The sequence below is a fragment of the Astatotilapia calliptera genome, chromosome 16, assembly GCF_900246225.1.
Source record: "Astatotilapia calliptera chromosome 16, fAstCal1.2, whole genome shotgun sequence".
Classification (NCBI taxonomy): domain Eukaryota; kingdom Metazoa; phylum Chordata; class Actinopteri; order Cichliformes; family Cichlidae; genus Astatotilapia; species Astatotilapia calliptera.
Genome location: NC_039317.1, coordinates 18,076,114 through 18,103,836, shown reverse-complemented (window position 1 = coordinate 18,103,836; position 27,723 = coordinate 18,076,114). Strand labels below are relative to the sequence as shown.

At 38.7% G+C, this 27,723-nt stretch overlaps 3 protein-coding genes across 4 annotated transcripts in view; 2 read left to right on the top strand and 1 right to left on the bottom strand.

Moving 5' to 3' along the window:
• LOC113007538 (multidrug resistance-associated protein 4-like) overlaps window positions 1-18,881 on the top strand; it is an 87,969-nt gene extending 69,088 nt beyond the window's left edge. The window contains exon 31 of the mRNA XM_026144207.1: window positions 18,706-18,881. Within this exon, the coding sequence (XP_025999992.1) occupies window positions 18,706-18,735 (30 nt within the window). The 3' untranslated portion in view covers window positions 18,736-18,881. The remainder of the gene's footprint in view (window positions 1-18,705) is intronic.
• Window positions 18,882-19,126: 245 nt separating this feature from the next.
• dct (dopachrome tautomerase) lies at window positions 19,127-23,143 on the top strand. The gene is made up of 8 exons (XM_026144208.1): window positions 19,127-19,632; window positions 19,906-20,205; window positions 20,577-20,677; window positions 21,162-21,328; window positions 21,463-21,642; window positions 21,738-21,873; window positions 21,973-22,174; window positions 22,732-23,143. The coding sequence occupies exons 1-8, from the start codon at window positions 19,347-19,349 to the stop codon at window positions 22,905-22,907; spliced, it is 1,548 nt and encodes a 515-aa protein (XP_025999993.1). The 5' UTR covers window positions 19,127-19,346; the 3' UTR covers window positions 22,908-23,143.
• A 112-nt stretch (window positions 23,144-23,255) lies between these two features.
• The window catches only part of LOC113007382 (glypican-6-like), an 80,688-nt gene continuing 76,220 nt past the window's right edge, over window positions 23,256-27,723 (bottom strand). Inside the window, exons 9-10 of one of the 2 annotated variants that reach the window (XM_026143876.1) lie at window positions 27,129-27,304; window positions 23,256-25,796 (exon numbers count right to left, since the gene is read on the bottom strand). In XM_026143876.1, the coding sequence (XP_025999661.1) occupies window positions 25,588-25,796; window positions 27,129-27,304 (385 nt within the window). In that variant the 3' untranslated portion in view covers window positions 23,256-25,587. The remainder of the gene's footprint in view (window positions 25,797-27,128; window positions 27,305-27,723) is intronic. The other variant, XM_026143877.1, reaches the window with a different exon arrangement.

The window sequence follows — 27,723 nt, the reverse complement described above, 5'->3', positions numbered from 1 at the left end:
ATGTATTATATCACACAAAGGTAAAAATGTTGCATTGACATTTATTTCTTCATGGCCCAAACAACATGTGAATTATTTTACATTTTTTTGTGCAAAACATATGCTTTAACACCAATTCTTATTCTGCTGCCTTCATGAAATATGCAGTTTGTGGTACAAGGAAAGGAAACATATATAAGGGAAAATTAGATTTTGTCATTTTTTTGAAATATAAAATAAAATATAAAGGATACAGCATAAAAAAACCCAAAACAACATCAGCTAAACACAAAGAATACCGTTTCTTTTCAGACTGTAAATATAAGAATAAAATAAATGCACAATGAATAGATATTTCCCTCATCCCCTCTACTCCCACCCAGCTACCCAAATCCCTTAATAATTATTAGGTGAAACCTTCATTTTCAAATAGTCTGTAGACAGAGAACTGTGTTGTGCACGAGCTTGTAAAGGCAAACAAGAGTGTTCAGTTTATCCGGGGTAATTCCAAAACAGAGAGAAACATTCAAAGCGAAACAGACCCTCCTCTTAGCATTTTGTCTGACTCTAAAGCTCCCACTGCTGACTAAAGGAACTCATTGCACTAATGACTTTTTAACCATGCTGAGCATGAGGAGGAACATTATTTCAGAAATCATGTTCAGGCGTTACATAGGGTGGTATGCAAACATAAAATCTGAGAATACTGTACACAGGTATAACATTGAGAGAGAGAAAAAAAGAATTGCATATGTTTTCGTCGATAAAGTCGCAATTTCGAGAAGATTTAACTTTATATAAAGATCGTATAGCTTCAAGGTAGTCACTGAAATCATTAAGTTAATAGCCCAAAACATGAGGCATAGGATTATTCTATGAATCCATCAATAAATTAGAATAATGTCAGCGAGCAGCCTTAACAAATGTTCTTTAAACTGACATGACATTTTTTGTTCCATTTCCAAATGACCGCTGGCTGAGATTGCTGGGTCTCGTATTAATTCTCAGGTTTTCAAGGAAAAATATATCTATCTTAAGTAGAAATAATGAAGTTGAAGAGCTGATGCCCCGAGGAGCAGTCACAAAGAATTATATCTTTCTATAACACAGGACACAGGCAAAAGATAAGTACCTGTCAGTTGGCATACTCTCTTCTACATGTGCCTATCAATAAAAGAGATTATTTTTCCCAGTTATTACAACAAAGATCTGGGGGGCTCGAAGATTGCACCTTTAATGAGAAGGAATGATTTCCTCCTGCACACTCACAACCACACTTGAAGTGAGTGAGCTGTAATGCCATCACCCCCCCCCCCCCCCCCCTCGATTTTACAAGAACTTATTAAAATGAAATATTGCCAACATTAATGCACAGGGATTATTTATTACATTTTAACAGGATTATGGTGTGCAAAGCTTGATTTGGGATTCATACCCTGCATTGTGATATCATGGTTTAGCAGTCAAATTGTGCAGACTTGTTGTAATTAACAGTGGCAAAATAGATCATTGCCAAATGATATGTCGCTCCATGAACTAATCTTTGTGTACTGAAATGTCGGGAACCTGAAGAATGCATGCGCTGGATGAGAACTGGGATTTTGTCTTTTGGCTTGTGCTACTTTCCCCTTACTTTTCTCTCTGAAAGACATTGTCCTAAACTCCATTACTCTCATAGCTGTTTATTTTTTTATTGAATTTTATAGTGTCAGGTGCAGCGCTTTATTTCATAGACTTGACACTGATCTCATGACTGTGGCTGTCAGATTGTTTTTTCCGCACTCAGTTTCACAGCGAGCCATGGTGTAATGCGCTGGAACAACTTTATGGATGCCTTAGTAATGACGATATAAAGAACGCTAGTGTACGCACCTTGATGACAGTAAAGCAATAATTTGTTTGGGCACCTTATCATATTCGGCAGAAAATCCAACACATGCAAAACGCGTCTTTAATCTCGAAAACATGGCCGGTTCATGAAATGTGCTATTAGTTATGCTGATGAAGGAGCATGACTTCATACCTTAATTGTGAAGTAATGTGAAGGTCCTCAGAACAAATCTATTATGTATGGTCCTACCAGACATCACATGCAGGGGTCCTTCAGACATCCCATACTCTTTAGCCACACCATCACGCTGTGCCTAGTCAAATTGTGTTGTGGAAATTTTCCATGTTCTTTGTTACAGCAAAGGGGTTACATTGAAGGTAATGGCTTTTGAACATAGTATTTATACCGGCTTTGTTTGCTTGTGTGTGGGAAGAAAAGGGATCTATAAAAGGATGTGAATGGGGAAAGCAATCAAAAGTCTGGCCTTCACTTTCGCTGTGCTGCTAACAAAGATGATACAAGGGTAGGAGCTGCTGAAGTACCTGCATATAGAGGGACATCTCTCTGAGAGGTGCTCCTCTCTAAAGGTTTCTCAGTTTTTTTTAATATGTAAGATGTATAGTTTTATTCAAAGTAAATAGCCGCTAATAGCCATTAAAATCGTGGAGTAAATACACAGCCAGTCCCACAACATCCATGCAACTCTGCAACTTCCAGCATGCTAATTCAAGCACACTAAAGTTATTTGTATGAAAAATAAAATGGGTCAAGTGGAACAGTGCCCTTTGACAGTCCTTTTCAACATAGAAAGAAACCTTGGAATTATTCCCTTCCACATATAAACTGTCACAGGAGACCGAATGAACTTGAATGTCTAAAACCAAACCTCTACTTTGATATTGATGCAGACAGGTGTAAAAATATACATAGCGAACACAGAGCAATAATAAGAGATTTATGTATGTAGGGCGCAAAAGAAATGCCGAGCCGATGCCTGGTGCTGTCAGGTTCATTTTCCTGTTGCGTCATTCACCATGCCAGTGCACAGTGAAGCCAAATATGGCAGAATCCTACACTCCTCGTACCACGTGCCTCAGGATCTCTTGTCAGGCAAACAGATGTCTGAGCAATATGAATTGTTGGATGTTTGTGTGCGCATGTAAGAAATGAGTAAACAAGTTGAAATATTTCCCCCTTAATTTGATGCACAATGCTTCCTGACAGCTAATTCATTTCATGCAGATTCAAGACCCAGTGTCATATGTCAGGTCCTTTCTGCTCAGATAAATATGTGAGCTTGTAGCAAGTAGCTACTAATGCAAAATAACAAAATGAGGCAGGCATTGCTGTTTAGCCTGTAATATTATCAGTTCCTTCTGACCCTATCTAACCTTTTACCTATACAGTCAATACACCGAGAGGTGATAAAAGACCATGGGTGAATGGAGTGTGTGTAATGTTGCAGCCAGCAGCGATTACAGAGGTAACACGAAGACTTGGAAGCAACACTAACACAAGGCTTTCTACGTGTACTAAATTGCTGGACAGCTCCAGGGCTGACATTTAAAACATAACATCACCAAACAAAAACACATTAAAAGAGAAAAGCTGAGCAGGGGGCTTTGAGGAAAACCTGAAATTCAAGTTTTGGCGAAGGCAACTGACCCAAATTTCCTGGCCCTTCTTTTCCTTAACATGCTTCTGCAAGCCTGGGCCCTGGGGTGACGTTTCCCTTATACAGGGATTGCCAGTGCATTTACATAGCATGGTTAATGAGAGATCAACACCAGGAAAGCGCCTTGAATATAAAGCTTTCTTGTAAAAATAATGAGCGAGCGATTGATCCATACTCAAACAAGCCGGTTTGCTGAGTTAATACCAAAGGCAGATTATAGCCAGTGCCAAAAGTGCCCTGGCGTGCGACGCCTTTTGCTTAGAGGGTCCCCAAACTTGTCATCACATTAGCACATGGTCAAGGAGTACATCCTACCACTCTCATAATCTGCTTTCCTGCACAATTAGCCTTCTATAATAAGGCGGCTGTCTGACAGCCAGTAGGGAGAAAAGAGGGAAATCACTGAGTTTTACATAGGACGGATGGATCATTTACAGCCACTGAAATATAGACTCTGAGGTGATTCTCTTTCTAAGTCATCAGTGGTCCTCACACCGAGTCTAAACATTATGGAAACATGGAGGTTTGCTCTTCTTTATTGTGCCAAGCATCTATTACACTTTGATGAAGCCAAACAAAGGAGGGCAAGGGAGGGGGTTGAGAGAAATAAAGAGGGAGTAAGTGAAAGAGAGAGAGCACCCGTGGCCAGGGCAGATGTGTTTTAGCCCAAATTCTGACAGAATCAGATGCTGAAGAGGGTGGAATGGTAGGGAAAGGCAAGTTTTCTGAATAAAATAATAGATAATTTCAGCCTGACAAAGGCGAGGAAACTATGGGCAAAAGAACAAAATAGCAGGAAGGGATGGAGAAGGGAAGGGGCTTGAAAAGAATAAGAAGAATTCAGTGCTGCTGCTTGCAAGGGAAAAGAAAAAAAAACATTGATGACACCCGGTTCCATTCTTCCGCTCTCCCCTTTCTCTGCTCCTCGCCTCGCAGCACGGCGGGCTAAGCTGGGAGCTGTAATGTCATTAAATTGCAAATGCTTTTTTTTTCATTTCCGACACACACTGTTTACTTATCTGGCAAAAACATATGTTGGAAGGAATCCGTTAAATTCTGCCCATTGCCTTGGGTGAAAGTGCAATAGAAACGGGCCCACTGAGCTCCTTCTGTCGTCTCCTTTTAGCACTTTGCCTTATCTACAAGGCTGCTTAGCAGCAAACTGGCGAGTTCAATGAAAAATGAAGATACAGAGCAAGATTAGGGAAGAACAGTGAGGGGAGAAATGCTTGGAGAGAGGGTCATCCCATTGCAAATGATTTCACTCCTCTCCATCTGCATAAATGACTATTTTTAAGGCATCTCCAGCGTCTGTATATTTTTCTCACTCTGCCACACATTTAATTTCACGCCCCGTGTTCTGAATATGCTTAAATGCATATCTCTGATGCACCTTTAAGCCAGAGGAAAGAGGATGGGGGGGTGAGTGGGGAGGGTACGAAAGCAAAATTAAAGATAAAATGGTGTGATTTGCACTACAAGTCTATTACTTTATGGCATTTACATATAGTTTACCTCTGCAATTCCAAGATTTTTTTTTCTACCACCTTCCTATCAGTATTTGGGCATGTATAAATATGTATAAATCTTTGTTGAGAAAAAATAGAATTCCTAGAACTGCACTGGAAAGTTTGAAGGGTGCACTTTTTTGCTTTAACTTCTTCTCTTGCTCCCATGAGACTGTCAGCATATCTGCTGGGGGTGTTCTCTACCGGCTTGCCCCAACAAAGGCGCAGGCTTCAAGCACTTTGTGCCCCATGATCCCCAGATACTCCTCCCCTCGGTGAAATGAGTGGGGAGAGCGAGGTTCCAGGGTCAGGACTTGGCCATGGCTTTAGAGCTCGGGCCTGGCAGAGCCGGATGATGTGAGGAGCTGCATCCTTGTCAAACAAGTGGCTGAACAGCTTGGTTAAAGCACAACATCAACTCCCAGTATGTCATGTAGATTGTCATAGATGATATTTCCGCACAGTTGCAGACTCCCACACAGGTCTCACATAATGACACAATGAATAGCACCTACATGTGTGCCACTGTTGTGCTATCAAGTGGATGTGTTGTTCTACCACTAGGGCTAGGAAGTTTGAGCTGTGAGTAGAAAGCCCACCACTGACAGCAGAGAAGACGAAGGCTGTGGATTGGCCTGGGAATGAAAAGGAGAGAGAGAGAGGCTATTCAGAGCACGATTCCTTTCCCTCATTGTCTGCCCGCTTAGATTTGAATACGCTCACTCAAAGAAGATGAGAAAAATGCTTCAGCCTCTTGCATTGTTGGCTTTCTCTCTCGTCTTTCTATTTGCAATTAAATGCATTTCAAATGGAACAACTGTACAGAAAGCATTTCTGATAAAAAAGGAATTCCATTGCCTTTAACCTCCTTTGTAATGGCTTTGCAATTTTTTAGTACTCTTATTATGAGAATTGCACAATCAAAAACATATCTTTGAATAGAAAACGCCACACAAGTAGGAAGTATTGCTTCATTGAAAATTAAATTGCATTTAAAAATCATTTTCAGTCTTCTGTGTTCCTCAGTTCTTAAGCCAATCTTAGTGTTTCTGTTTTGCTGCTTTGTGTGTAACATTGTGCCTTGACAGGACCCTTGTGTCCTGTGCAGTATCATACATAGTGGTCCTAAGCATGGGATGAGATCAGTCAATTAGAATTAATGTCATCTGGTCATTTACAGCTAAACACCCTCCGTGTGCATTGTGTTTGCTTTGTGTGCAAAGCATCAACTGCAAAACCAATCTCATCCTCCAGACATGAATTTTTGAAGGATTTGAACGCTGTAAATAACTCCAAACCCTCTCTTACGAGGTTTACCCCTGGAGCACTTTGTAACTTATCAGGGCTGCCTTGTGCCTCCTCTAATGCTTGCATTATGCTCAAATGTAAATCGGTAAGCTGCCAGAGAGGTGGGCGGGAATCACTGAAGAAAGAATCACTGAAGGGTCTAGCCAATATTCTGATTGGGGCATAGCAAAATAAACAGTATAGTTTTGTTTTTTTAGAAGCTATTTGAACAAAAATATATCACACTACTCTCTTATGTTCACAAACAATTGCTCCTCAGTGTTACACACCACCAGATTTTAGCTTAAGTAATAAAACGTGAGAGTCGTGTCTTTGACACCACATTGAGCAAAGTTTGGAGAGTTGTAGGCTTTCTTCTGCACAATGCCAACTCCTGGATAAAAGAAAACTCTAATATATTCTGAGTGAATGATGCCCAGGGGTCTGTTTTGTATTTCTAATTTCCATCTCTAATGGTACAAGAGGCTGATTAGTAATTAGGACAGACCCATTTAAATGCATGTAATGAGCATTATATATTTCCCATATACTAAGCACTTGCTACTGATGAAAATTGGATAGTATCTTCATCAATTTGAACGCATGTTGACCTTTAAAGGCAATTAATCTATGATACAGCTCTTCATGCTGCTTGCCCTTGAATTGGCTTTATAATGTAATGAGTATATCACTGGAATCTCCCAAATAATGGACCTGAAGCATGCTTTGCAGCCTAACTATTAATCTTATTTTCCAGTGAATCATTTGATCAGTTTTCTAGAGAAGTGGGTTATACAAGTACAAACTAGTGCAGAGGGGTATGTGGCCCCTAGATATTAATTTGGAGATGGATAGCAGTCTTAAAGAGGATTAAAACTCTATACAGGCTACTCATTTCACATGACTGCATACCTCCCAATCCACTGTATATACTGTCAGTCACTGCTTGGCATGGTTGAGATTTGAAATGGTGACAGTTAAAGTACAAAGATGTCCAATCCTAGACTATTTCATGGCATATTTGGTGGAGCATCCCGAAGAAATGCAAACTGTTAGGACCAGTCGTTCCAGTGATCCAAGGCCACCACATACAGCAACACTGCCCCCATGCTATTGTCTACAGACACTGCATCCACCTCATCTTTTTTTTCCTCATTCTTATATGCACTGTCCGTATGAACATAAAGATGAAATACCACCAAATGCCAGATACCACAAGGGCTGATATTTGCACTGCATCTTTGCAATTTTTAGGCATTTGTGATCAATCGTGGACAAAAAACAAAAAAATTGTACTTGAGATAGTAGAAAAGAAATATTATGTGTTGATGATATTCTTTAAGAATGTGAAGATGAAGCTCATAGAAATGTAAAAACAAGATTTTATTTAAAGCAAACATATGTGATTCAGTCAGAGGGTGCATTTTTGCCAAATTCTTAAGAACTAAACTAAACATAACAGTACTAAAATGTTATCATAAAAGATAGGAGTTTTATCTCAATATAAGAAAAAAAGAGAGTAAAGATTTAACTTGAAATGAACCTCAGAGAGCATTTCATTTCTTAAGTGACCATAATTTTAATTTAGTTCAATTTTTGTTTTCATAAGAATTAAATTTGCATTTGTGAAAGAGATGTCTGAACCACAGCAAGGGTTACATGATTGTTTCTTTTCTGCTCTCTTTGAGTTTTCATGTTTGTGTGCATTTGTACAGAGTGTGGGCTCATTTAAAAGACCGATATGAATATGGAGGAGAAATCCAAAAAGACTGTAGAAAGGGTTGTAGAGAGACGCCTCACGTTACGTAAAGCATAAAACAATAAAAAACTTTTGAATGAGTTGTTTTTCACCAGTTTCTATGATCCTGAGCCGTCCTCTCTGTAAATCTAACTGAAGAGGCCTCAGTTTAACATCTAATAGGCTTTCTATTGTGTAGTCAGCACATATTCCTGTGACGCACGTCCAAAGTGGCACGGTGATAAGAAAATGGTGCTGGATTTCTGCATCCACATGCTAACAATTCAGCTCCATGTGTAATTATCTTGGTACTTGCCAGAATGGATACATTCGTCCTGGTGTGTTTTGAAGATGCATCATGGAGTATTAAGCAGACGTTGAGCCTGAGAGAAGAGTTGAAACCTGCGTAGGAAAAGACAATTGAGGGTCATTAGATGCAAATCACTGTTTCTTTCTTGTCACGTTCTCCTCAAATCTTCTTCTCACAGGATGAATATATCTTGGTGGAGAGCTGCTACCTGCTGTTGAAGTATCTGAAAACACTGATCATAGGTTGAGTTTTATTTTGTAAATTATTAAGCTCTACTGTAATTTGATATAAAATAATTTAAAAAAAAAATCTTTAAAAGATTTTGAGCTGAATGTGATTATATGCACTGCCTTGTTTTTCCATGGCTCTCTGGCACCATCCTGTGTTTCAGCAGGAATAATGTATTCCTGTTGATGTACACATTTTTAAGAAGGTAAATGATTTCAAAGTAATAACTTGATCAAAAAACAGGAATATAATATTAAGTTTACTATAAGAACTCATCACTTTATACATACTTGGGTATCAGAGTTCATTTTAAATCAGGGTTAGTCTGATGGTTAGTTCAGATCAGTATTACTGGAATTTTTCTCATTGTGTTATTTTAAATATGTGACTGAAATGAAATTTTACTATGATTATCATAGCGCATGTAAGTATCTATGTTCCCTATCATGTTGGCATCTCTGTGCAGGGGGGTTTGCTAGTATATATAAATATAATAAATGTGCTAAAAATGAAACAAATAAATCATATTTTGTTTTTCAAAAATAATTTACTTATGTAATTTATATCTTCGTATAATTTTATCTTGGCTGCATAGCCTATTTTTGAATTTGCTGGCTGCTGCTTTCTATGCAGAGTCTGCATCTTGTCTATAAGCTTGTATGAGCGCTCTCTGGGCACTCCAGCTTTTTCACACTATTCAAAGACATGTATATTAGGTTGACTGGTTATCCTACATTTTCTGTATGTTAGTATGACTGACTGTCTGTCTGTGTTAGCTTCGTGTTTGACTTGCGACATGGTCAGTGTGTACCCCACGTCTTGTTCCTATGACAGCTGGGTATTACTAAGTATTTCTTTAAGTATTTTTTCTATTACTTTGTGATCTTCATTCCACTGTTCATTTTATAATAATAATGTGCCTCATTGTTAGCTTTCATATGAAGCTTTTCCCATCATGTGAATTCAGATTCAGATTCAGAAGACTTTATTCATCCCCAAGGGGCAATTGAGAGACTGACCTTGCCAACCATACATACAATACACAACATCACATTGGGGAGACAGGTCAGGCTAGGTAGCTGGCCGGTCAGCCACACGAGCAGCGACCCCTCTCTCAATTAAGAGGGGAGAACAGACTCTTCTTAACCTTAATTATTACATGGACTTTAACTGCCAGCTGTCACATGAAAGGCCACAGCTATAGTGCATTAGGAGTGTGGGTCAGATTTATTTTATATGTTGGTTTCACTCAATATACAGCAGCAGATCTCTGCCTCTAGATAAAGGTACTTTGAAGAAGTTTGGGGGTAGAACACATTAATATGATGTGCGATAATATTCTGTATTGTGGGAGCATGGTGGCATGGTGGTTATCACTGTTGCCCCACAGCAAAAGGTTGCTGCATTCAAATCCACTTTTTAGCTGAAGCAGACTGGGTTGTTTGTGGATTACTTGTACTCCAGATACTCGGGTTTCCTCCCACAGTCCAAAGACATATGGTTGTAGAGTTGGGTCAAATGATGATTGTAAATTGCTCATGAGTGTGAATGTGAGTGCAAATGATTGTTAGTCTTTCCATGTTTGCTGTGTAACGGCTGGCAACCAGTCCGTGGTGTACGCTACCCCTCACCCTATGGCAGCTGCGACAGGCTCCAGAACTCCCAACAAACTTGAATTAGATATTATTATCATACACTTAAAGCTTTATTTCAGAATTTGAAAAAATGAAGAATGTGATTTGATTGGCTGGCTGAAAGAAGATATGACGATGATATAGATGGTACAATGACCTGTATTAACTTAAAGCGAACCCCAGACAGCTTTTCATCTGTAAAACAGTGAGTATAATTTTAATTGATTTATAGAAATTTCATATTTGTTAGGTTTCATGTCTGAGCCACAGCAAGGGTTACATGATTGTTTCTTTTCTGCTCTCTTTGAGTTTTCATGTTTGTGTGCATTTGTACAGAGTGTGGGCTCATTTAAAAGACCGATATGAATATGGAGGAGAAATCCAAAAAAACTGTAGAAAGGGTTGTAGAGAGGCGCCTCACGTTGCGTAAAACATTAAACAATGAAAAACTTTTGAATGAGTTGTTTTTCACTAGTTTCTGTAAATCTAACTGAAGAGGCCTCAGTTTAACATCTAATAGGCCTTCTATTGTGTGGTCTGCACATATTCCTATGATGCACGTCCAAAGTGGCACGGTGATAAGAAAATGGTGCTGGATTTCTGCATCCACATGCTAACAATTAGTTAGTTTCAGCTCCATGTGTAATTATCTTGGTACTTGCCAGAATGGATACATTTGTCCTGGTGTGTTTTGAAGATGCATCATGGAGTATTAAGCAGACGTTGAGCCTGAGAGAAGAGTTGAAACCTGCGTAGGAAAAGACAATTGAGGGTCATTAGATGCAAATCACTGTTTCTTTCTTGTCACGTTCTCCTTAAAATCTTCTCACAGGATGAATATATCTTGGTGGAGAGCTGCTACCTGCTGTTGAAGTATCTGAAAACACTGATCAAAGGTTGGGTTTTCTTTTGTAAATATCAATTATTAAGCTCCACTCTCATTTGAAATAAAATGTCCATTCATTCTCAAAATTAGTGCTAGAGTGCAATATATTCATCCTGTTTTTGCTGTGTATTACTCTTTGGCTCTTGATGAAGGTGGTCGCACTTTTCTCCTCTCCCATATCTTCCCTGCTTAGCCTCTTGTGTCCTTGTCTAGTCTCGTGTTTTTATTACTTTTCCCTGGAACACTCTCTCACAGTCTGTTCTCTAAAACCTAAAAGAAGAATTATGGATTTGATCAACTGGTCCCTGAATGCTATTGACACCCTTCTCTCAATGAGAAGTCTCGGCTCGGGTGAGCCTGCCGGATACACGATGAACGGGTGGCATAACTGGAGGGTTTTGAGCCTGGCGGGACTGTCGATCGAAGACGCTGAAGATATCTACCTATTCGGAACCATGATAACAGGGTTCTTGCTGATCGGAGCTGGCTTGGCCCTGTTTTATCGAAGAATTAAGAAAGCGATATTGGCTCTTCAACCCCCCACAAGGCTGCCCGCTGGGATTGAAACGATGGGACGAGTCGTGAGTTCTCAAAATGTGCTCATTGAGTGCAGCACAGCTAAGATCTTGGAGAAGCTTGCGTCTGTCGTGAACACTCAGAATAACACCACTGAGTGCAAATTGGATGACATCTTGGAGAAGCTCACTGCGGTCGTGAGTTCTCAGAATCTGCTCTTTGAGCACAATAACGACAACATCACGGAGCGAAAGGTTGATAACATCATGGAGAAGCTCACGGCTCTCCAACGGGAGATTGAGAGACCAGTGTCGGACTATTAGAACAGCTTTGAAATTCCTATGAGTTGTTCGCACTAAAGTAAAAACCACCATCACTTCATGCGGCTACCACTTTGGCGCCAACTCTGGTCTCAAGGCTGGAGCTGGAGCCACCTGGGTTGGCTGGAAGACTGTTTACTTAGCCTGGCAGGGCGAAGGACACTGTCTCAGCTGAACTCTGGACACACACACACACACACACACACACACACACACACACACACACACACACACACACACACACACACACACACACACACACACACATATATACACATGCAGATATACACTCATCCCCCTCCCCCTCCAAACGCCTTCGACGCTTATTTCCTTCTGATGCAGACGGCGGATCAAGGAGACCAGCGCATATGCTGCAGGCCTGGATGCACTGTCTACACTGGCTGTCTCTTACCCTGTACCCATCCCTGTTGCTTGTCATGTGTTTCTATGGTGTATTAAGAGTTTTTTCATGTGCTATGTGCAGAGGTGTTTTTTTTCTGTTCTCAAACCGATCTCCCTGTTGGAGCTCAGTCTGGGGGGAGTTATTATTTTCTCCTTGTCTTTCCTCATGTTGTGCATTTTCCATTGTTATACCTCTCTGACCCGTCTTCCCCATGTGATGTTTTGTGTAATGTATGTATGGTCAGAGGGTAAGATGGCGCTGGCCAGGCAATGGACGGCAGCCTTAACATGAAATTTCCCACTCGTGGGACTAATAAAGGTATCTTAATCTTAATCTTAATAAGTTTACTATAAGAACTCAACACTTTGTTGATAATTGGGTATCAGAGTTCATTTTAAATAAGGGTCAGTTTGATGGCTGGTTTAAATCAATAATGTTTTCTATAAACTCTGCACCATACAGATCTTTGTTTGTCTTAAGTTTAAATCAGAATAAAAAAAATGAAATAAAATGTCTTAGTACTAGAAAATTCACTCATGTCTTTTCAGGTTAACAGATAACTGTAAATTTAGGAATAGACTATGAATAACTGTCTTTATCTCTGTGTTTTATTTAACCTATTGTGGGAGTACACTGCCTGTCACCCAATGACAGACAGAATAGGCTCCAGCCTCACTGCCACCCTGATTAAATGGTTTAAAAAAGGATTGATGGATGAATGTAATTCATAAAATTCAGTTGGCAGACATTGTAATGTTAATAAGCCACCATTATCTGCTTTTAACTTAGGCCTAAAGCTATTTTCTATAACATATCAGTATGCATAAATGAATAACTCAAATTACATATTATATAATTTTATAGTTTATAAAATTGTATATACAATCATTTATATAACTATATATTGACTCTGAAATGTTGAAATTAAAGGAAAAAAATATACTGTGACTTCAGGCTTTTAAAGCCTCCACCGAGACCAAGTTAAGTGGATGCTCACCAGCTTTGACAGAAAGGGGGATTTGGTTTAGGTCACTCTGCTTTTCCATTTTTTAAAAAGACAAAGAACCTAAAAACAATCTACCAAGTACAAATATTTGTAGCTGATCTTGTTACCAGAAATTAAGCAGGGTCATGCTTTTAAAACTAACTGCACAAGCTGATGAATACGGAGCCCCGCAAGGGACATGGGAGAAAAAAAAATTCTTCCGAGATCTCACAAAAGTTTTGCGATATTATCTGGATATCTGGATATTAAACAGACTTTAAACTGTAAGCTTTCTAGTACACAGTCATTTATGAGAATATCTTATATAGAAATATTTATTGTTGTGTTCCAGGAGGGTCAGTGAACTAAAGTATAAAGGGGAGCCTCTGCCTGTTAATGATATTCTGAGTGTTCTTTAGCACAAAAACACTGTAATGTTCTGTCAAATGTTATCAAGTTCTATGTCTATGTGTATTACTTCGAATTACTTTAACTGTCTATTTGGCTTGATACATGGATCAAAACATAAGACACAAGTCTTAATTTAATGTGTTAGGAGTTTTAATGTACAGTGTTTACTCAGATAATGGTGGTTTATGTTGAGTATTTTGTAATAATTTTTAAATGGTGAGTTTATTTACACCATCTGTATTTGTTAATGACGGGAATATTTAGTTGTTGATGTTGGCTAGAATAGTTTAAAATCGAAGAGATATTCTATTATGCCTTGTTGCTTCATATATACTATAACGCCAACTGTCACACTGGCAGGGTACACGAAATGGTACTAAGGGGCATCATAATCTGAGGGGGGGCACCTTGCATTTTTCTAAACTCAAGTTTCTCAGTCTAAAAATATAATTATTTCATGTCATTTTTGCTATTGTTTTTTAAATATTTATTCTGATTCCAGACGAGCTTTCCTTTTTTAATGTTGGTTAAACAAAACTGAAAAAATAAAGAACTAAATAAAGACCTTTTGAACTCTTAGAATTTCAAATAGACATAAACATTCTTTTTTGGTCACTGAATTTATCTGAAGCTTATTTTATCAGCTGAATAATAAATTCTTTGCACCCACCTGTCCTGTTGATGAACAGCAATTTCATTTGAATGCTATTTTGGCAAAACTCGCCACTTCTGAAAGGATGATATGTGTTGTTGAACTACCGGACAAATAAACTGAAATCTAATCAATTTCTATTTTTTTTTTTTTTGACTATGTAGTATAGACAACTAAAAAATTGCAAATGACAAAAGCATAATGACAACATCTGTGTATGGACCTCCTGTGTTCCCTGGCACTTTAATTTCAGAGAAGGGTAGACAGAAGTGCATAATCTGTCAAAAATGTAGCAATAATTTATAATTAACCATATATACTATTTAATCCAATTTGAAATCCTGGCCTACAATCTTGATTATTCAAGAAATCTGTTAAATCTGATAATCATGAGCCTGCTCCTGGAGGAGGTTTCTACCTTTTAAAAGCGAGCTTTCCTTCCAACTGTCGCCAAAGGGCTTGCTCATAGGGGGTCGCATGACTGTTGGAGTTTTCTGTTTTCTTTGTATTATTGTAGGGTCTTTACCTTATAATGTAAAGTTCCTCAAGGCAGCTGTTGTCATGATTTCCCACTATATAAATAAAATTGAATTAAACTGAACTTAAAATGAACCCCAGACAGTTTTTCATCTGTAAAACAGTGAGTATAATTTTAATTGATTTATAGAAATTTCATATTTGTTAGGTTTCACGTCTGAGTCACAGCAAGGGTTACATGATCGTTTCTTTTCTGCTCTCTTTGAGTTTTCATGTTTGTGTGCATTTGTACAGAGTGTGGGCTCATTTAAAAGACCGATATGAATATGGAGGAGAAATCGTACGTACTTGCGTTCTCGTGTACTCGTGATACGTCTCGCAAAAGTTTTGCGAGATCTCGCAAAAGTTCATCTTATTTTTTTTTTCTCCCACGTCCCTTGCGGGGCTCCGTAGATGAATGACCTTCTTTTAGATTCAAAATATGACCTGCACAGACCTACTCACTCAGCGTCTCCCTTATTCGTGCTGTTTGTTGCCCAATGAAGTAATTATTCTAAAACATTGTCTTTATTGTGACTCTCTTTAGCAAACTTCTCTTTTCCTTTATTTGACTTTCTGTGCTTCCAACTCAATCAGCTGACCCAGGTTGTTCATGCTTACAGATAAACCAAACACATTTTGCTACAGCCTCTTCGAGCCATTCATTTCATTGGTGTCAAACTTCAAAACCGTTTCTTTCTCTGTTGCTCTCTGATCGCTGCAAACCAAATCCACGTCTCCACCTCTTTCCCTGAATTGTTATCAGAAGCAGGATGCTTCAACTATGACTCATGAGAAGTTCTGCACCACATCAAATCCATCTGCAGCTATCGCTCTGCATTCTTTACCAACACCCCCACTACCACCACCGAGGGATGTAAAGTCCTTCTAGAGCTCCACTCCTTATAACATTTATCTTTATACTCCATTATATGGATGATGCCATGTTAGGATTTACTTGCAAAAGACTCCTCCCATAAGTTTTCCTAATTTGCACACTATGTTTAACAAATTAATTAAATACATTTAATTTACTTACTTTTTAAGGATGTTTTATTTTAGTCTTTTCTAACTCAAACTGATTTGTTTGTGTTCACTTCTGTTTTTCCCCCACGTCTCTAATTTTGTTTGCTTAACCATTAAAACATGTTTTTTTTCTTAGTGTTTGATTGATCGTATCTTGTCTGTGATGCGATTTACACTTCTTTATTGGTTTGCGTGAGCTATCACGCCATTCAGTGGCAACAGATCTCATTTAGTACACATGGCAAGCCATGACTGTGATGAACCACAATCAAACGGCCTGTGAGTCTGCATCTTCACAAGTAGGTACACTTATTTACTGAAACTGATGTGAAATAATTTAAACAGAGACATTCCAGGGAGTTCTGCTTCTTAATCCTTTTGAGTGCAGTGAACCTCACATGGTCTGCTGCATAAAGAAAGCAGTGGTCACACATGACTTTTCTCATGGAGCCGCGATTACATTTGCTTTAGAAATCTTGTGTTTATTTTTACTTTACCTCTGTTAAGCTATTTTCAATTCAGTTTTCAGTTCATTTTAGCACTGAATCATAACAACAGCTAAAGTTGTTAAGTTAAATATACTTTGACTTGAATACTTACTGACTTTTCTTTATGAATGCCATCCCATTATGAAAAGGGGGGAATTGTATGACTGAGCTGCACTTAAAACAGGTTTTCTTCGTGTTCAAATTATGGCTATTTAAAATTTTGTGTTGGTTAATGGGTTTTGAGCACAGTCTATTATGTTATGATGAAAAATGCTAATGAAATAAAAGCATAGTTCCACATGTTATTCTTGTTGCATGTAACACAACCATGGGCTACCACTGGTACAGACCGTGGGCCTAACATTAAAAAGCCCTGTGTTATAGCACACAGTTTTTATCAATTTAATTTACATTTACTATTAATGATATCAGTAAAGGAAGTCTTCCCCAGTAGGGGAAAACTGCCTATTCATGACATTAATTAGTACATGTATATAGGCTCTCATCAGCCACATGGAAGGCCACTGCTGGAAGTAATAGTATGGGTCTGTTAAATGTAAGGATTAGTGGTTTCACTCAGAAAGTACTTCTAGTTGTTCTGCCTCTGAAAACAGGCTGGGTAAAACAGATTTATTTCTTAAGGGCAGTGAGAAACAAACTATCAAAACTCAAACCCACAAAGAGAAAGAACTCATACTTTTCAGTCACAAGTACAACCGCGTGCGTGGTTAGTGACTAATTCAATCTTCTTTAAGTGTTGAAAATAAACTAAGTTTATTAGTTTACTATTATTTGTTTTTCATTTGTATCCCAGAAGACGGTGCGACCCATTCTTAAAACTCCAGGAATTTCGTTGCACAATGACAATAAAGGGCTATTCTGTTCCATTTCATTCAGCACTGATTGCTAATAATACAATTTGTCACATGGAATCCAGTGAAATCTAAACAGCATCATTAACACCACTCTTTAAAAGTCTTTTGGACACAGTAGAGTTATTCAGCTATTATCAGAACAAGTTGTTCTGTCTTCAGATAGGACTTTCAAGGAACTCTTGAAAGGAAACTTTGACCGCTACTGTACTGTTATGATAATATCTTGATCAGATTACCGTCCCTTCTGACACAGTACACATCATGTAACTTCGTCAAAAAAAAGTTTGCCACCGATTAAATACAGATATGGTGATGACGGTGTGATGGTCTGGGGCTGCTTTAGTGCTTCAGGACTTGGAGGACTTGACTGGATCTTGAAGTTTGCTCTATATCAGAATATAATGAAGGAGAATGCTTGACCATGCCCCAAAGCTTGGGTTGGCCAGCAGAACAATGATCCAAAAGACACCAGCAAGTCCACCTCTGAATGGCTAAAAAAACAACAACCCCAAAATGAATGCTTTGGAGTGGCCTAGTCAAAGTCTGGACTTGAATCAGAATGTGATGTTTTGGCATGGCCTTAAACAGACTGCTCATACCCAAAAAGCCTCCGGTGTGCCTGAATTTAAAAAAATTCGGCGAAAAAGAGGGGGTTCTCTTCTGCTTGTTTTCTTTTTTCTTTCTCAGCAGGTGATCCAGGTGATTGATATATGTATTTTTTTTTCTTTTTCTTTTTTTTTCTGCCCGTTCTGTTGGTTTTTGTCTTTTGCCCTTCTCCCCCGTCCCTCTTCTCAGCTGTTTCTCTTTCCCTCTTTCTTTCCCCCAGTCAAGTCTGTCCCGTATTCAGTAAGTGAAAATAAAATAAACAATAAAAGGTGAATCAAATGGACCATTACGGCAAGGCTGGGATGGTCAATTTGGTAAAGTAAATCCGTTGGGCATCTTTCTTTTCCTTTAGACAATAATTCTGATGGCAAAAGAGCCAAACGGGACAGGCAAAAAAAAAAAGAAAAAAAAAGAGAGGGACAAAAGTCCTCCACAGCGATGTGAAATATGCTTTGCCAGTTATCACAAATGCTTGATTGCAGTTGTTACTACTAAAGGTGGCACAACCAGGTATTAAGTTTAGGCAACAATTAATGTCGATGCATTTTGAGTGTAGGGTTTTCTGCTGTGTGTATTTAAAATATCATAGTTCTTCTGCCACTGGTTATGTGACTGATATCAAATATGCACAAATTATCAACCCTACAAAAGGATAAGTGGAAGTGAATGGATGGATATCAAACCTTTTCCAGTAGTTTCATACTGTCACGTGCCATTTTGCTCTTTATTTGTTAGGAATCACACAGACAGTGACACTGTATGTATAGTGTGTGAAAGATAAGAGTTCTTTGAAACAACGTCATAATACCTCTACTGCTGTTCTTCCCGCAGATCACATGGATAACCAAAGACGTCAGCTGAGACCTGCGGTGAAAATGTGGAGGGCAAAAAGCTCAAAACCAACCTGTACTAACAAGCTCCAAAACTTTCAGAAAACGTCTGGCAGGATTAAAGTGATTAGTCTCTTATTTAGATTTACTAGGCATGCAGTTGGGGAACTGATTTGAAAACTATTTTTGTTCTATTTGGATAGCTGAATATGACTCAACCACAGCTAACAAATAAAAATCACAATGGAGTCCTTTGGCATAAAGTCTCTATACATATCCTTAATAGTTCCTTCAGGCAGTTGCTTGGTTAATTCATCCGGATCTTAGTGTGGCTCACAGCTCTGCTGTCAGGTGATCATCACAAGACCAGTGGCTTAATCCTCCTCTACAAAAGCAAGAACAGAAATCAGAGGCTTTCTTAATGTGCATGGAGGCAACTGGAACACAACATGATTTAGCTGCAGGAGTTGTTTCTGTAGATATTAAACCTATCACTGAATCTAATTCAAAGATACACAGCAAGGAACCATAGCAGAGTGAGATTCCACACTCTTCTGGGGTAACTAATTGAGCGTATTACAGCTGAGATTTGATCTACAAACTGATTTGTCACTGCTGACTGAAAGAAACAGGTGATATATCATGATTGCTCTGGGTCTTGGTCTTCTTTGTTTACTCTTTGGCCCTGACCTGTTAGAGGCTCAGTTTCCTCGAGTGTGCTGCACAGTGGAGGGGATTTTGTCCAAGCAGTGCTGCCCTGCTGTGGGCTCAGACCCTGCCAATGTGTGTGGCTCACTGTCGGGAAGAGGAAGCTGCACTGCTGTTCGAGTCGACACCAAACCCTGGGGAGGACCGTACAGACTAAGGAATGTTGATGACAGAGAGAGGTGGCCGACCAAATTCTTCAATCAGACTTGCAGATGTACTGGTGGGTGCTGACCAGCTTATTTAGATAAATAAGAAAAGTTAAATCCGTAAATGGTTAAAGTAGACTTAGATTTAACTAGGTAAAGGGTTGTGTTAAACCTTGTCTGTTGTCTGCTTTTTATTTAATGAGGCCTTCTGAGATTCTTAGCAGTAGTAACTGTTTTTATCTTTTGCATTTAAACTGCATTTTTAGGTTTTATTATTTTGTTGTACAGTGTTTTGTGACTACATGTTTGTGCACAATTTGACAATTAATTTGCTCTTTATGTTGCAGGTAACTTTGCAGGTTATGATTGCGGCCAGTGCAAGTTTGGCTGGATCGGACCAAACTGTGACCAGAGGAAAGCTCCCGTTGTGCGGAAGAATATCCACTCCTTGACCCCTGAAGAGCTCCAAGAGTTCCTGGACGCTCTGGAACTGGCCAAGAGCAGCATCCACCCAGACTACGTCATCGCCACTCAGCACTGGCTCGGACTCCTCGGACCAAATGGAACCGAGCCACAGATTGCCAACATCTCCGTTTATGACTTCTTTGTCTGGCAGCATTACTACTCTGTTAGAGACACTCTGCTTGGTAAACCATCATGGTCATATTTACACAAAACCACTACAACCATTAAATGTGTGGGTTTTTTTTCAGGAATATAACAATAATAAAAATATCAAATAAGACAAATACTATACCTACAAAGCAGATTCCCCCCCTTTTTTAATGAAATTTTATGAAGCCTGACAAATTCCAAGTATAGACCTTTTTTACTGTAACTACAAAAATTCTGTAACATATAAACTGATAAGAGGAATGCTTTTACTTAACTTTTTGTTTTACGTTCTCATATGTTTGTTATAAAATTCATATTTTTAGGCATTAGATATAGTGTTTATTAAGCTCAGAACTGTTGTGAGACTAAAGAGGAGCTAATGAAACAATTCATTTTCCTCCAGGTCCAGGTCGTCCCTTCAAAGCCATTGATTTCTCACACAAAGGGCCAGCATTCATTACTTGGCACAGGTATCACCTCCTGAGTTTGGAAAGAGAACTCCAGGTATTTGGAATTTTGTATTATTTTTGTATTTTTTTAAACATCTCTTAAAATATTATATTTTTTGTGGTGGAGAGTAGAGGAGTGTATCCTTTGCACAACAATTTGCATTTTTTTTTAAAATTTGGGCTCATCAGATTTTTAAATTGCGTGCACAATTCTTGTTTAAATTCACTGATGAAACATAAATGACCTGTCAAAGGGACATCTGTTTAAAGCTCAGATTATTGCATGTTATATTCAATAAGCTTACTGATGACTAACATTTTGGTGAAAAATTGACAGACAAATCATTCTTACAATATTTCACAAAGACATTTTAAACTTGCATTAAAAAAAAGACAATAAAAAAATGGTATACCTAAAAATTATATATATAAAATATAAACGAGAGAGAGTTGGCCCTATAAAACATCCCTATAGAGCCATGTTGCTGATTTAGCAATACTTTTTCATAGAAACACGAGTGTTTCCTTTTCTTCTGCAGAGACTTACTGGCAATGAGAATTTTGCAATCCCATATTGGAACTTTGCCACAGGGCAGAGTGAGTGTGATGTGTGTACTGACACTCTGCTGGGAGGCAGAAACCCAGACAACCCCTTCCTCATCAGTAACCAGTCCAGGTTCTCCAGATGGGGGGTGGTGTGTAACAGGTCAGAAGAAAATACTGATTGGAGGGAAACAATTGTCAGTAATTGTATTAAAAATGTGTAACCAATTAACGAATGTTCATGGTACATGTTGGTGAAACATTTAAATTCTTTACGTGTATCTAATTTATTTCCAGTCTCGACGACTACAATCGTCTCGTGACCCTTTGTAATGGAACCAGTGAAGGTTTCATACAGAGAGGGATGATCCGGCAAGGCAACAGGACTCTGCCTACAATGACTGACGTCAGAAGCTGTCTTGGAATTCGGGACTTTGACAGCCCTCCCTATTTCACCAACTCCTCCTTTAGCTTTAGGTAAAAGTGGAGTGTTCACCATTGTTAATGATGTTACATTTATGCCACCTCTTTCACAGAACAAATGAATTAATGCTGTTGTTTGTACCTCACAGAAATGCTCTCGAAGGGTACGACAAACCTGATGGAGAACTGGACGAAACCGTTGACAACCTTCACAATCTTGTCCACTCAATGCTCAATGGAACCAGCTCGTTGGCTCACTCTGCAGCCAATGACCCCATCTTTCTGGTGAAAACCTAATTCAATGGTTTCCTCTGATAAAAAAAATCTCTGACACACTTTGTTTTCATTTTTATAAAAATGATATTTGTCATTTGTACCTTGCAGGTGCTCCATGCTTTCACTGATGCTATTTTTGATGAATGGATGAGAAGGTTTGTTCCATCCAACGCCACTTTCCCAGATGAGATGGCCCCCATTGGACACAACAGAGACTACAACATGGTTCCCTTCTTCCCTTCCATTACTAATGAGGAAGTCTATGTTCCATCTGAGCAGCTGGGATATTCTTATGCCATTTCCCTGGATGGTGAGCAAATAGTGAAAGAAAAACTTTGATCGGTGGGATAGGTGGACATTTTTGGAAAATTGATGTAATTTCTTACTGGTGAGAGTAAAGATTGATTTCACTCAAGTGTGTACAGTGTGCGTGGAGCAAAGAGTTGGCCTGGGTTTGCATGAAGAGTAGACATACCTAACCCATACAATTATTAAAGAAAAAAAATAAACAGAATTTTCTAAATTAGACTGCCAACATGATCGGTTCAAGACCAAAGTCTGAAAATGACAGATTATGGTTTTAATGGATAGTTTTTTGGCAAAATTTCTCAATTATATATACGCCACTGACACGTGTGGCCTTTCAGTGAACACTAATAAAACAGGGCAACATTGCATGTTTCAAAACAAATATCAACTCACTGCCGACCACTTTCAAATCCATGGCGCTGGCTCATCAACATAAAAAAAAAACCCTCTTTTTGTTATGTTGGAATAAATATCTTCTTATTTACAGATTTCATTCACATTCAATGAACCTGCAACTGCAAAGGTTTCAGCAATCCATCTCCTGTTTCATCTATACAGATGCAGATGGAGGACCGGCTGTTTTTGTGCTGGGCTCCACTCTGGGAGGAATCTTCATCGGTCTCCTGGTACTTCTCCTTATCTTTGTGCTCTACCTGCGTCAGCGGAGAAACAGAGGCTTTGAACCTCTGATAAAAGCAGATTTCACAAATAGAAAGTACACAGAAGAAGCCTAGATTTCACCTGTTGTTCTGAAATGCGCTTGAGTGCTCAAACATACCTCATAGTAATGGAGCACCCTGTCTGCTGTCACGACTGTGAAGAAGAGCAGAATAATAATCTTCTCTTTGAATAGCATGTTGTTTTTTAGCTGTTGCATCTAATTTCTTGTTAGCAAATGAATCACACGATTGTTCTACCAAGTACCTCGCACTCTTAAATCAGTCTTCAATTAAATGCATTTCTACTTTAACCAGTTTTAACCTGATTTACCATCTCAATCATCAATATATATAAAACATATATGATTACAAATTGTTTTTGGGTTTTTTTTAAATAAGAATTTATTCTCAAGAACAGCAATAAAACAAAAATGCAATCATCTTAATTGCACCAAAAACAGTAAGGCATATTTGCTCAACTAGTTCTTCAAACCTCAGTTTGAAATTATTTTAAAACCCCATAAAAACCTTTCCTCATTAGTTTTGAAATCAAACAGCAATGCATTAATTCTGAAAAACAAACAAAGAGATAACAAAAAACCCAAACTGAGCATTTTTGTGAGTCATAATTTGTCTGACCATACATCCATTTTCAATATTTTATTGCAAAAATATTAAAGGTTCAGTGATACAAAACAATAAAAAGGGCATCTTATGAGATCAAAATGTAGAATAATGGGTCCTTTTAAATGAAACTTTGACATATTTCCTCTATATTCTTGAAATAAATGTGGGTTAAAAAAGTGACTCGTATGAAATAAAGAAAAAGCTCAACAAATATTCAGTGATATGCCGCAAAGGACTTAATACAGGCTAATTCCTTGGAAATGTAAGCTTAGCAGGCCTGTTGGTTATGAACCTGTCGGGCTCTCAGAGAACAGTGGACGTACATACAGGCTGGTTTTGTCCGCCCCCCTCAGCACGGCCAGGCCTCTCACATTCTCCGTAAGTACGCTCTAGTGAGGAACTTCACTGAAGCATTCAGCTCTGTCCAGTCTCCACAGATTCTCATTTCACAGGTGACTGTGGCCGGCTTCAAGCCTGTCTGTGCTGCAGACGCAACCATTCAAGCTTTCCAGATAAATTTAGAGACCCTTTCTTTACATTTCCAGTAACCACTATGTGCTGTTGCTGCTTCTTCTCCTAATATTTCCATAACCTTTTGCAACTATTATATATAGATGTATATAGATATAGATCTATATATCTATCTGTCTATGTATATATAATTTTCTTTCTTTTTTTAAATTTGTAATTTCAACTTGTTAATACTGTCACAAAGTATTTTAGTTTTGGTCCTACAGTGTTCATTTACACACAGAATATGCTTTGGTTACTGAACCTTAAAAATAAGAGGGAAAACAACATTTACAGTATTAATGAATCATCTCAAAATCCTGTAAATATTTCTAGAGTATTTTTTGAAAATGCTAAAAGCCCCAGTTACTGTAAATTAACATCGAGGTTACAGCAGCCCAAGAACTGATAGTAATCGTCTTCGAGTGCAAAATGGTAAACGTCCATTTACACAGTTAAAGAAGATAATCCTGCTTTTCAGTGACTTCACATGACCTCCTCTGTGCTGTGAGAAGAACACTTGTATGCAGCACTTAAACACCTCTTTGTATTTGATTAGTTTTACTGACAAGTTTGCATTTTAGTGGTTGCATGAGACCCATTGTGCAACCCTTAACTTACTAATTATATTATCAATCACAATATTTGACATGGTATAAATATATTTTATATCAGGACATGCACACCACAACGCTGCAGAGGCAGCATCTACCTTGACAGCATAACCCATATATTAGCGGCACCTTCTCTAAATGTGAGTAACTGCTCCATAATAAATCTGTCCAGGCTATCTACTCTTGAAGCCTAAGGATCCAGTTTGATATGAGAATATTTTTGCACATAATGAATTTGCTGCAAGGCAAATTAGTATATAAAATGTCAATCTTAACCCTAACAGTGACTTTAAGCACAATGCAGCTGCTGAAAGGTTTTTAAGAGAATAGCTAAAAGCTGTGCAGATGCATAACCAACCCATGACATAGTTTAACTACAATCTTTCCATATGACACAGTTAAAATGATTGTGAAACACAATTTAGAAGCTGCATTTGATCTAAAAATAAACATGACAGCATTGCGCTTCTCATCAGAAATGAATAGTTGGCACATAAGTTCATGACAATGGAATAAGGTGTCAGTTAAAACCACATGTTCCATTCAGATCAAATCAAAGGATCCTTTGCTTTAAAAAAATAACACGTGTATAAAATGACCACATTCTCAACATTTTTTCCAACACACAATAAACTATTTTTTTTGCAATAAAAAAAAAATCAAAACAATCAAAGTGCGTGTTATATTTTTCCACATTAAGACCTACAATAATACCTTTACTAAAATCTCAGAAGCAGAGTTAGTAGGGGTGGCATCGCTGTTAGATGGTGAAGTGATGCCAAAACATATCAAGTCTAAGGATGGCACTGCACAATCTTTGGGAAAGTGGGAACTCATGATGCTTGACTGCTCTCTTTTTCAGAGCAGACTCTTCTTGCCTTGAAGCTGGCAGTCTGAATGCTGTCTGCTCCAATCTGCCTGAATACAAAAAACTGCAAAAAAAAAGGGGAAAAAAGGAAAAAAAACAAACCCCTGCTGTCCATGTTTAGCCTGTTCCTCTAGCATTATCTCCACTGTCGCTGAAGTGCCAAGGCTGAAAGGGCCAGCATGGTTGGCAGTGCTACAGACGGTGCACAGAGCGGGGCAGAGTTATCCACAGGCCCGCTCCGGTCGGCTCTCACCACGGGGATTTCAGTCGCAGCCGTACCGTCCATGTATGTGGGGCAGACCTCTGTGCAGCCGCTGCCACTGCCTGAGCCACTGCCTTCATCGCCTGCAATACCGTAACACAAGCCAGAATGAGCACAGCACTGCAATAGCAGTGTAACATTGCTCAAAATCTCCAGCAGACACTGTGGAACTTTCTCATGTATAAATTAAAGGGTTTAAATATCACATGATTATCACCCACCTGGTGGGAAATGTGTCATTCTCTGTTTTCCTTTAGTCTCTTAAATTGTCTTAATTTTACGGTCAGCACATTGTATCACAAACTCAGTGTTGTTCAGATATGCTAATATATACACACTACACGCATGCTAAACAGTAAATAATAAACAGACACTGCCTGGTTAACACAGTCAAGCATTCAGCTTCAAATATATTTCTCATCAACTTATGGGAGACTTAAAACAATTCTTAAATTAGACTCAATGCTAAACTTTTATTCATCAAGTAGACATTAAGTAAAAATCTGCAAAGATGTTTAAAAAATGTGTCTCCCTATTTCTACTGCCCCCAAGTGGCTAAAATGAACTTAGCAGTGAGTATTTACTTGTGATTCTTTACTTTTTGTTTATTAGTGTAATTGTGTCATTTGTCTGTGAAGGTTCTCAGTCATCCAGGTCATCGTAGTCAAAGGAGCTTACAAAGAAAAGCGTCTGGACTTCTTTAAGTTACTTGAAGATGTTTCACCTCTCATCCGAGAAGCTTCTTCAGTTCTGAGGTCAAATGGTGGGGAGTCCCAGATTTAAACCTAGTGGGAGTAACCCCCCAAAGAGGGACAAAAGGACCCCCTCACATCCTGGGTCATCTGACCTCAGGAATTTGCATGATAAGGTGGGGCCAGGTTTCACAATGAGCTCACCCGAATCCCTGGCTGATTGGGACCCACACCCATTTTCACACCTTGGCTCAGGCGATTAGAGGATCACCAGGGGGTCCTTTTGTCCCTCTTTGGGGGGATACTCCCACTAGGTTTAAATCTGGGACTCCCCACCATTTGACCTTAGAACTGAAGAAGCTTCTCGGATGAGAGGTGAAACGTCTTCAAGTAACTTAAAGAAGTCCAGATGCTTTTCTTTGTAAGCTCCTTTGACAATGGTGTCATTTGTACAGTTAAACAGAATGTGATTTTGCACACTCAGTGTGACGTCTCAAAATTTCATAAACCTGGCAGAAGATACGTTTTTTGTTGTTGTTGTTTTTGTTTATTATCATTATCATTATTATTATTATTATTATTATACAATTTTTGTTATTTGCACCTTTAGTTCTGCTTGCAGTTTTACTGACGCTGATCACCTTTGCCTTAGGGTTAGGCAGACAGCTTATTAGTAGTGAGTTGTTCTATTTGTGTGTATGACAGAAGTGGCAAATGGCTTACTTGAGTCTTGAAAGTAGATATCATTGCCATTGTAGGCATTTTTCAGCTTGTTAGTCATCACCCTCAGAGCCATGATCTGCTGACGGATGAGTGTGTCTGGGCGTGTGATGTCAACACCCACTTCAGGGTTATTCACCTGGTTGGTAAGGCCATCCTTTTGGACCTCAGGAAAGTACCTTGATGGAAAAAGAAAAGAAAAAAAAAACAGTTTTCATTGATACTGTTTAGTTGCTAAACAAAGAAAACCTTTACTTTGTTTAGTTGTTATAGACTGCTTTCTCTGAAATCTCATCAGAAGCATTCACTCAACAAAAACAGAGACAGGCTAAACACGGTCGAATTCCATAAATGTTTTGAGTCATGGGTCCAGTACAGCACTTGGGAATTGCTCTTTGAGGTAACAACAATGTTGGCAAAATGAACATTTGACCCAGTCGTGTAGGGTAATGTTCTGACATTCTTTTGACATATTTCTCTCGGGAAAACGTGTCAGCTGAATGCACTCCTGCTCGATAAATAAGCGGCAGGTCGTCATGTGATGGAATTCCACCGATCATCTGACACAGCAGCAATTGTTCTCCATAAGTCCAGATCA